The 11,841-nt window shown below is 39.1% G+C and overlaps 1 protein-coding gene across 1 annotated transcript; it reads left to right on the top strand.

The window, feature by feature from the left end:
* Positions 1 to 1,641: 1,641 nt before the first annotated feature.
* On the top strand, positions 1,642 to 10,315 carry LOC113296044 (the record flags this gene model as incomplete). Its single annotated transcript, XM_026544384.1, has 4 exons — positions 1,642 to 1,773; positions 6,861 to 7,019; positions 7,658 to 7,851; positions 9,682 to 10,315. Coding segments are annotated over exons 1-4 (1,119 nt in total), but the record flags the coding sequence as incomplete, so codon positions are not given.
* Between the last annotated feature and the right edge of the window lie 1,526 nt (positions 10,316 to 11,841).

Here is an 11,841-nt window from a genome sequence, read left to right as displayed (position 1 = left end):
GGAGGCGGGTATGGATATAGAAAATGGGTTTGGGTAAGGGTTTTGGGCGTTGGGTATGCCAAGCCCATATCTTCTTTAAGAACAATTCTTCCTTCTTGAGCCCATTCCTAGCTTTTTGGTCTTGTGCGCACCATTCTTTGCGGCTTCCTTGCGTAATTTCTTCCGGCTTTTCACTACTCTTCAGCTCTTTTCTGCTCCGCAAGTCATCCAGACTTTATTTATTACCTAAAAATGCAAAATTAAGTAAGAAAAATATTTATTCTTGAAAACAATGAAAATACAGAATATGGGATAAAATGTAGAATTAATGCACAAAAGATGAGTTAAATGCCAACAAAAAGGGATAAATATATACATTATTTGGCGCTCATCAGTCGCAAACTAAATTCCAAACAGAACTGAAAGTACCTTGTCTAATTCAACCCATTGCTCATCACTCCGATCAAAAGTGTTCGTCTCAGCGTTGTACCCATTCCCAGTTCTTGCTAAGAGACGGGACCAAGTGACATATTGGGTACGCAAGTAATCCCAATGGTTTCTCAACTTCTTTTGTGTGATAGTGCAGTCATACTTCTCGGAAAAGAACTTTCACAAATTTCCCCACGAAGTTTGCTTCAAAAAAGTTCCAGAAAACCCATACTCAGTAGCTTGTGCCAAACATTGGTCAATAAATAACCCTCTAAATTCTGGGACGCTCCTAAAAGTTATCTTATTTGCTTTTTCATCTTCTTTTTTCTCCATAGAGAACTAGCATAAAGTAAAACAAATACAAGAAGTGGGTAATTTGAAACAGAAGAGAGTGTGCTAACTACTGAGAATTACCAGACAAAGTAAATTACCACTAAGCATGATCTCTATGCATTCAGGATATACGGGTTTAAACCGAAGATAGAGGCAAACAACATATAAGAGAGATCTAGCAAACAAAGTAAACAGAGTATCTGTTTTTTTTCAATCAACATTCATTGTTGATTCTCTCAGCCTAACATTAGACACTAGGGGTTTTCATTGTTAGCATGGTGGGTCTACTGATCATACTGTGACAAGCCTTACTGTGCCATGTGCTCCAGCACTATAATAGTTTGACTGTAAAGGTTTACTGACACATGAGTATTATGGACAAGAACAAACAAAGAAGTATTTCTAACAGAACGAATACACTAAAATAGAGAGTACAATAGTAACATCACATGTGTTATTACCATAAATACAGACTTGGCAAGGGAGGAAACAAAATATCAAAAACATAATGATATAAAGGCATTGAGCTTACCTTCTTCGGTTTCACCCTTTCTTCAGTTCCTTGTTCACCCAAGCACCACCACCTTAATATTGTTCCAAATCACCTTAAACAGAAAAACAACTGACGAATTCAAACCTCAACAAACAACCTATTCTTTATAAGATATAACCCATCAACAACCAAAACCAAATGCTCAAAATCCAGGGTGTTTCTCTCAATTCTAGCATAACAGATAAAGTTCTGACTCACTGAGACATCGACCGCATTTTAACGATCCGACTCCTAGAAACTACTTAACTAATGCCAACAGTAACTACTCTAACATCCTAATGGTTACTTGAGAGTTGGGCAAATCAAACTAAGTTACTTTCAGTGATTGTGTTGTTTATTATTACGTAATGGCTTATCCTCAAAAGCAGAATGTGTATGCTGCTTTCTTTACAAATGCGGGTTCAGGGCAACGTTTAGTTATTACAATTTCATCAATTCCATATGAGCCAGAATCGATAACACTAACTTCGCAAATTTTTGTCTACAATTTTTTTTTTATCAGATCCATCAAACTAAAATCCAAACCCATGTCAATGACAAAGTAACTATGACATACAACCCTAAAATAATTCTCATTTCACTTTATTGAGACCAGAATGTACTCTTAAGGTTCAACCAAATTTCACACTTTCCATACTAGATTGACACTGACAACAGTAGCCAAACATGGTATACCACCCAACCACCACCCACCACCACCTCCAATCACCACAAATTAAACAAATAACTCATAAGAAATTATAAAAAGAAAAGGAAAACCAAAATGAAATCCCTGGTTGTATGGTCTAAAATCTTAAATATAAAAAGGAAAAACCCATGTAATATCATAATTAGCAAGTACAGTAACAATTCTCTCCTTGGCATTTTCACAAACAAAATCAAATATTCAACCAGAAAATATAAATTAAAACCCATATGATAAATCAAATAAAACCCATATGAAAATGAAAGAACCAATGTTCCAAATCACATAAAAGCCATATGAAAATGAATGTGGATGAAGAGTTATACCTGAAGATAATGATGAGTCAAAAAAGAAGCTTTTAGATGATTTGAAGAGATGAAAAGATGAGGTGAGAGTGACGATGGAGATAGAAATTAGTGGATTTATTGAGAAAAATGAAGAAGATATCAGTTGAGAATAGATCTAAGGTTTGTTTCTGTATCCCCCATCTCTGCTCTCGATGGAACAAACAAAGAAAATGAGAAAGGATGAAATTTTTTGATATAAAGCATCAAGGTCATTTTTGTCAATTTCAGTGACTCGGAGGTGTAGCCAGCGACTCAGGGGCATGGTGATTCCTGACTCTATAGGGCTCGAGTCAGGGGTTAGCCCCGACTCAGATACCGACTCAGAGGTTACAAAAAATGCAAACCAAACAGTCTGACTACTGACTCGGCGCGAGTCAAGGGTTGACTCAGACCCAGACGCCGAGTCAGCTGCAAACAAACAAGTTGTAAATTAACCACAAAGGAACCTCAATCATTAATTTAATCAGAAATACTCAACATAAGAAACTTACGGAGCCGTACAGTACTTTCACATAGAAGTGGATCAGGGCAAGATCAACATTGCGGAATATTCAAAAATTCATTATATTTTTCATCAATATTTGCATAATGATACTGATGAGTGCCAAATATTATATATATTTATCCCTTTTTATCGGCATCTAACTCATCTTTTATGCATTAATTCTACATTTTATCCCATATTCTGTATTTTCATTGTTTTCAAGAATAAATATTTTTCTTACTTAATTTTTGCATTTTTAGGTAATAAATAAAGTTTGGATGAGTTGCGGAGCGAAAAGAGCAGAAAAATAGTGAAAAGTCGGGAGGAATTACGCAAGGAAGCTGTGAAGAATGATGTGCGGAAGACCAAAAAGGGTAGAAATGGGCTTTAAGAAGAAATTTGTTCTTAAAGAAGAAGTTGGCTCAAGATTTTCCAAGCCCAAACTCATTTCTCAAACCCATATTCTAAACCCAAAATCCTAAAACCCAAATCCATACCCGTCTCGGATTTCAGACGTCAGATTTATTCTCAGAAACATCCTACGGTCGCTTCCTTGCTGTGCATCAAAGTTTGATATATCTGCTTCACACTACAGTACCTAACTCCATCAAATGCCGTTCGTTTCATTGTATCCCTTCATCCGACGGTCGCTCCTCGCCTTCCTCCGAATCGCCGTCAGATCTACCTACCATCTTCTCATCCTACGGCCCGGATCGCATAACATCTTCACTCGCTGAAACTTCCCAACACCCTAACATCCGAGCCATATACCCCTACCAAACACCCCCTTCTCCTTCTTCCATCGACCTCTCCCCCTCCATGCCTGTTGCATACCACCACCACCTTCTCCACCTGCTCTGCCTTCACCACCACCACTCCCTACGCCACCAAACCATCCCTAAACCTAAACCTAAACCCATCATTGCCAACACGTCCTATTTCTTTATCAACCACTAATTTCTCCAATTTCTCACCTTTCTTCTCACTGAAACCCTAGGTGAGAAATTGGGGATATAAGTGATGTTAAAGCAGAAATTGAAGCAAGAGATGAACCAGGAGAAGAAATTGGAGAGTGGGTCGACGAGTTGGAGTGAATATCTCATATAAATTAGGTAAATCAATTTTACCTAATTTCTGTTTTTGGGGGAAAGTGGCTGGAACCTAATTTGGATTTTTGGAGTATATATTTGTATAATTATGTTGTATCTGGGGGACGGTATATCTCTCTGGACTAGCCAGAAGAGAATTGAAACAATTTTATTTTGCAATTCCAAATTCTAGTTCTTTATGCAGTTAACAGTTGATTGTGTATGTTGTTTTGATTTATCTTCAATGCTGTATATTGTGTTTAGATTATCATATGTGATGAATGTTAATGTTGGTTACATGCTTAGCATGAGCTAAACTGCACTAGCTAAGGCTCAGATGAAGCCTAGTGCACTGTTGAATGATGTATTGCTAGGATAGTTATCTTGATGCCTGTTTTGCTTGAGCAATGGGAAGTAATCAGTGCTCTGGTATGCCTGTGATTGACTGTGCTGTCAAAAGACAGTCAATACTAGGGGCATATCAGTGAGCAAGCTGATTTTTCCTCCCATTCTAATTTATGCTCAAGGTCTTCAACTCAACCTAGAATTGCATTGCTTGATTAGGTCACAAGGTGGATTCTAAGCCTTGGCTTAGCCACAAATATTTTTACAGTCACTTATAATTTCAAGCCTGTTTTGATTCCCTGCTCAGTTAAATTTCTTAGCCATCTTGTTCAGTTTTTCTTGCAAATTGTAGCTGTTGTGCATTGAAATCAGTGCACAAACTCCTCCCTGCCCTTGGCTTACATCCTTGGTTCTTAACTGTTTTTCCATATTTCTTTGCTATTTTGATTCTTAAATGTCATGTCATTTGCTTTGCTTTGTTAACTGTTTTCCCATCTTTGTGCTTTGCACCCATTGATAGCTTAGGATAATTTCTTTTGTGCTCCTACTCCCTGTGGACTGATCCCTTGCTTATTTTCTATACTAAAACTTGGCCTTGTATACTTGCAAGTCTTTTGTGTGTCTTTTCTAACCACACCAAGTTTTTGGCGCCGCTGCCGGGGAGTGGTGCTTGCTGCTCCTGGGCTTCGCAGCTGATCCTCCTGGGCTCGTGTTGCTGAACCAACTCCAACTGTTGCTGGGCTTGGGCGTGAGCTACTTAGGACGATCCTAAAGCCCAACTGGGCTGTGCAACTAAAAGGGGACCAAAAGCCTATATTTGGGCTTCCCTCCAAAAATCAAGTAAGCCTAACCCATGAGTTAACCCACTTGGGCCTCATTTAAATTCAAATTCGGGCTTGTAATAATTAATTTAATTATTTATTTGGGATTGTAATAATTTTTATTTTCCTTTATTTTTTTTTTATTTTTTTTTTTATTTGGGATTGTAATTATTTTTTTTGTCTTTATTTTTCTTTTTCTTTTATGGGCTTGTCTTAATTATTATTATTGTTTTTATTTTCTTTTATGGGTTGTGCTAATTTATGCTAGGTTTAGTTCAAAATTTTTTTTTTTCCAAAGCCCAATTTTAAACCAAAAACAAAATCCCTTATTAAAACCAAAACCCACTCAAAACCAAATCATCAAAACCCATTTTAAACCAAAATATTGGGCCTTTTTGTGGTCCAAAATTGTTTCCGATTGCTCTGACTAAAATGTTAGTTAATGTACCTGCTAGGACATGATTGTGACCTACAGAGACCAAACAAACAGACTTGTTAGAATTAACCCAGACGAACCTATCGAAATTCTAAGTTCTGAGGGAGACAGTCCAGATCAACCAGAAACAATGGGAGAACCCCGTACACTCAAGGATTATATATACCCAACGAGAACCAGTCAACCTTCTTGTATTGTGCTACCCGAGGTTAATGGCCATTATGAGCTGAAATCGAGCACAATACAAATGCTTCCTATTTTTAAAGGTGTTGAGAATGAAAACCCTTATCACCATGTGAGAGAATTCGAGGAGATTTGTGGAACTCTGCGTTTCACTCAAATGCCCGATGAAATCCTAAAGTTAAGGCTCTTTCCTTTCTCCCTGAAAGATAAGGCAAAGGCATGGTTGTATGCTTTACAGCCTCAATCCATCATGACATGGGATGACCTCATAAAGGAGTTTTTCAAAAAGTTTTTCCCAAATCACAAGACTGCGACAATTCGTCAAAGTCTAAATAGCTTTGTGCAATTAGAGGGTGAGACCTTAGCTAGATACCTGGAGAGATTCAATGAATTATTGCTCCAATGTCCCCATCATGGTTTTGAAAAATGGAGACTTGTGCAAATTTTGTATGAAGGTCTAGATGTGTCCACCCGAACAACTGTTGAGTCGATGTGCAATGGTCTATTCATAGACAAAACTGCTGATGCGTCTTGGGACTTCTTGATTGAAGTAGCTGAAAAGACGCAACAATGGGAATCCATCCGTGAACCCAGAAAGACTACATCAGAAGCTAAGGCTTTTAGGATTGAAGCAAATTTCGAGGGAAAAGCAAACATGGCATCAATAGTTAGGATATTAGAAGAGTTAGAACTACATAAAAATTCAAAACCTTCCACCACTACTCTCCGAGAACATGTCGCTTCGTCTGTATGTGCCGCTTGTAACGATCCCAACCATCAATTCCAAAATTGTCCCGATTTGCTTGCAGTCCAGGAATCTAGGCTTGAACAGGCACATGCCATGTTTCAAAAACAAGAGCATAACCCCTATTCACAGACCTACAATCCAGGATGGAGAAACCACCCTAAATTTTCATGGTCCAAAGGACCCACTCAGGGAGGACCATCTCAACCCAATCAGAGCTATCAAAACAATCAGGGATATTAGAACAATCAAGGTTATCAACACCCGAGAAACCCTCAACAACAATCAAACCCTCAACAATCATATCCTCAACACAATACCGACAAGAGATTATCCAACATCGAGGAGATTGTCCAGAGTCTGGTGCAAAGTCAGAAAAGTCTTGATCAAAAGATGGGTCAAATCTGTGATTCCATAAGTGAGAGAGAAAAGGGTAAACTTCCGAGCCAACCCCAACAAAATCCAAAGAGTATATTTCAAACAGGCTCATCATCCTGCAAGGAAACCTCTCCCGATCAAGTACATGCCATTACCACCCTCCGAAGTGGTAAAGTCATCGAGAACAAAGTGGGCGAACCTAATGAATCTGATACAAATTCCACGCTGTCTCCACAACCCCAAAAAACCAAAGAATCTGAGCAAGTTGGAAAGCCTGACAATTCTACCGCTATGAATGTCCCTTTGCCAACTCATTCTCTTGTTGCCCCATTTCCTCAGAGATTGATCTATCAACAGAAAAGTACCAATTACAATGAGATGTTAGATCTGTTCAAGAGAGTCAACATCAACATTCCTTTTCTTGAAGCAATCAAGCAAATCCCTGCTTATGGCAAATCCCTACTCAAAAGCGCAAGCTCAATGTGCACAAACGTGCTTTCTTAGCTGAGCAGGTGAGTTTCATCATTCTGAAAAAAACTCCACCCAAGTTTAGGGATCCAGGATGTCCAACAATTTCTTGCACTATAGGAGAACACACGGTCAATAAAGCGTTATTAGACCTGGGTGCAAGTGTTAACCTTCTGCCATATTTTGTTTATGAGCAGTTAGGTCTTGGGGAGTTGAAGCCAACATCTATCACTCTACAACTGGCAGACCGATCTGTCAAGATTCCTCGTGGAGTGGTCGAAGACGTTTTGATCAAGGTTGACAAATTCTATTTTCCCGTAGACTTCATTGTCTTAGACACTCAACCTGTACAAAACCCAGACTGTCACATTCCAGTCATCTTAGGACGTCCTTTCTTAGCTACGTCCAATGCGATTATTAATTGTCGTAACGGAATGTTGAAACTGTCTTTTGGCAACATGACGATAGAATTGAATGTGTTCGATATTAGTCAACAACCTGTGAATCTTGATGATGATGATGTGCATGAAGTTAATATGATTGAAGGATTAATACAAGATTCATTGATTAACATTCTATCCGTCGATCCCTTTCAAGCATGTATGGAGAACTTTAACTTAGATTCCTATGATGATGCATACTGTAGTGACGTCCTATCTCTGCTCGAATTTGTACCTCAAATGGACGTCACTGAAAGGAAATATGAAGTGGAACCGCCCTTACTCTCTGATTCCAAGCTCATTCCATCCATTGTTGAGCCACCCAAGCTTGAATTGAAAACATTGCCTAGTACGTTGAAGTACGCATTCCTAGGTTCTTATGATACTTTACCTGTCATTATTTCATCATGTTTAGACACGGAACAGGAAAGTAAGCTTTTAGAAGTACTTAAGGAACACAAGGAGGCATTAGGATGGACCATCTCAGACCTCAAAGGAATAAGTCCTACCATTTGCATGCACCACATTAATCTCGAAGAGAGTGCCAAACCATCTAGGGAAATGCAAAGGAGACTTAATCCTAACATGAGAGATGTAGTCAAAGGAGAAATCCTGAAACTGCTTGATGCGGGTATCATATACCCAATTCCCGATAGCAACTGGGTTAGTCCCATTCAAGTTGTGCCTAAGAAGTCAGGCATTACTGTAGTTCAGAACGACAAGAATGAATTAGTCCCTACTCTTACAACCACAGGATGGCGAGTATGCATCGACTACAGGAAGTTGAACACAGTAACAAAGAAGGATCACTTCCCGCTCCCTTTCATTGACCAAATGCTAGAACGTGTGTCTGGACACAGTCACTACTGTTTTCTAGATGGCTTTTCCGGTTATAACCAAATTCACATTGCTCCGGAAGATCAGGAAAAAACTACATTCACGTGTCCATTTGGGACGTTTGCTTATAGACGTATGCCCTTCGGGTTGTGTAATGCACCTGCTACTTTTCAGCGTTGCATGATGAGCATTTTTTCTGACATGATAGATAGTTTTCTCGAGATATTTATGGATGATTTCTCTGTTTTTGGTTCCTCGTTTGACGAATGTTTGAAGCATCTTGCCCTCATGATATCCAGATGTAAAGAAAAGAACCTTGTTCTAAATTGGGAAAAATGCCATTTTATGGTGAATTCAGGAATAGTTCTAGGACACATCATCTCAGAAAAAGGAATTGAAGTGGATAAAGCTAAAGTTGACCTCATTCAACATCTACCACAACCTCGCTCTGTGAAGGAGATCAGATTATTTCTAGGTCATGCTGGTTTTTACCGGCGATTCATCAAAGATTTCAGCAAAATCTCCAGACCTCTGTGCAGTCTTCTCTCCAAAGATGTTGCCTTCAATTTCGATGCTGCTTGTGTGAAGGCATGGGAGGAATTAAAAACCCTTCTCACCACCGCTCCTATAGTCCGACCACCCGATTGGAAGCTTCTGTTCGAACTTATGTGTGATGCCTCTGATTATGCTGTTGGTGCTTTTTTAGGACAGCGAGTTGATAGACTACCATATGTGATATACTATGCTAGCAAAACCCTTAATGATGCCCAACTCAATTATTCAACTACCGAGAAGGAATTGCTTGCCGTCGTTTTCGCATTAGACAAGTTTAGATCTTATCTGATAGGGTCTAAGATCATCATATACACAGACCATGGGGCTTTGAAGTATCTTCTTTCCAAGAAGGATGCTAAAGCTCGCCTTATTCGATGGATACTATTATTACAGGAATTCGATCTCGAAATCCGTGATAAGAAAGGTTGTGAGAATGTGGTTGCTAATCATTTGTCTAGATTAACTTTAGAGTCTATTGATGAATTTGAGCTGATTAGAGAATCATTCCCAGATGAACAGCTGATGTCTATCTCAGACCTTCCTTGGTTTGCTGATATTGTTAACTACCTCGCTACAGGTAGGATGCCCTCACGTTGGTCGAGACAAGACCGCTCTAAATTCCTGGATGAAGTTAAACATTTCCTTTGGGATGACCCATATTTGTTTAAGCACTGCCCAGACCAAATCATTAGGAAATGTGTCCCCAACACCGAACAGAAAGATGTGATATCTTTCTGTCATGACCAAGCCTGTGGAGGCCATTTCAGTGCCAAGAAAACCGCTGCAAAGATCTTGCAGTGTGGGTTCTATTGGCCATCGTTGTTCAAGGACTGCCATGATTACTGTGTTTCCTGTGAACGTTGTCAGAAGCTGGGAAGCATTTCAAGGAGAAACATGATGCCATTGAATCCTATTCTGATTGTTGAGATTTTTGATGTTTGGGGGATCGACTTCATGGGTCCATTTCCCATGTCTGACAGCAAGTTGTACATCTTAGTCGCCGTTGACTACGTCTCCAAGTGGGTAGAAGCCATCGCAACCAGAACAAATGACCACAAGGTGGTACTTTCCTTTTTAAAGGAAAACATATTTTCACGTTTTGGTACCCCGAGAGCTATCATCAGTGACGGTGGTTCACATTTCTGCAATAGGCACTTCGAGTTTTTAGTACGCAAGTATGGAATAACTCACAAGGTTGCTACTCCGTACCACCCTCAGACCAGTGGACAAGTGGAAGTGTCTAATAGGGAAATCAAGCACATTCTAGAAAAGACGGTTAACCCGTCTAGGAAAGATTGGTCAATAAGATTGAATGATGCTTTGTGGGCCTATAGAACAGCGTATAAGACACCAATTGGCATGTCCCCCTATCGTCTAGTGTATGGAAAGTCGTGCCATCTTCCTGTGGAGTTAGAACATCGAGCTTATTGGGCAATCAAGCAACTGAACTTTTATCTGGACGAAGCTGGAATTCAACGGAAACTTCAACTCAACGAGTTGGAAGAATTGAGAAATGAGGCTTATGACAGTGTCAGGTTATATAAGCAGAAGATGAAGATATTTCATGACAAGCGTATTCTACGCAAATTCTTCACTCCTAGTCAGAAAGTCTTGCTGTATGACTCCCGGTTACATCTTTTTCCAGGAAAACTGCGTTCCAGATGGAAGGGACCGTACCTAGTACGCACAGTTTTCCCTCATGGAGCTGTAGAGCTTGAAGATGTCTCCAACAAGAACATTTTCAAAGTCAACGGGCAGAGATTAAAACCATTCCTTGAACCATTCCCACCCGACACTGAAACAACCAACCTGGAGGACCCAGTCTATGTGGACTAAGCTGGTCCACCCTTGTACATAAGTATCTGCGTTTTCTTCCCCATTGAAAACCAAAAAGCCTTTTTCCCTAAAAAACCAAAAAGTTTTCACTCCCGACAAAACCAAATTTTCCCAAAAAGTCCAATCCCATTAAAAACCAAATTTTCTTGTAGATAATGTGTTAGTTAAATTTCCTTTTGTATATATTTTGTGCTCATCCATTGTGACTCCGAATATGTTGGAGTTTTGCCTTGGATAACGGAGTTTTAATTCTGCTTTCGCCGAAATCGGGTATTCTCTCTCCTTTTACTCTACTCAGCATGTCCCTTTCCATATGTTGCATTTTAATTCTTTCCATATTTTTAAACATTGAGGACAATGTTTAGTTTAGGTTTGGGGGTATAAAGTAGATACCACGATAATATGCCATAATTGAAAACAAGAACTCCTTCTTTTTGAAAAATTTAAAAATTCCAAAAAAAAAAAATTAAAAAATGATAAAAAAAAAAAACATAAAAATGGAGCTCATTTACCTTGAAATGTTGACTCTTGTGCAAATATGTAATTATTAGGAGTCTTAGTCTAGATATTTAGGCACCCTGATTCTAGCACAATTCACATGTGATAAGAAACTTGCACGCGCACGATCTACCAATACATGTATAACCTCGATCTTCAAGGTGTTTGATAGGAAGTTAGGTTGCCAATCACTTTAGAATACTGGATGAGACTTGACTAGCTTGTTCTTTGGTTGGCTGGGATAGAAGTTGGAGGATACGTTAAGAAAAGCAACCATAGAATTTGACCGGATGCATTCGATAAGGGCCACCTCTTGCTAAGAGTCATGTAATTATGTTTTTCTTTTTGTTCATGTATCAAAAGTGTCACTATGTTGTAAAGATCAAAGTTATTTCTTCAAA

The sequence above is a fragment of the Papaver somniferum genome, chromosome 7, assembly GCF_003573695.1.
Source record: "Papaver somniferum cultivar HN1 chromosome 7, ASM357369v1, whole genome shotgun sequence".
Taxonomy (NCBI): domain Eukaryota; kingdom Viridiplantae; phylum Streptophyta; class Magnoliopsida; order Ranunculales; family Papaveraceae; genus Papaver; species Papaver somniferum.
The sequence above is the reverse complement of the archived record's forward strand: the minus strand, read 5'-3'. Positions and strand labels throughout refer to the sequence as shown.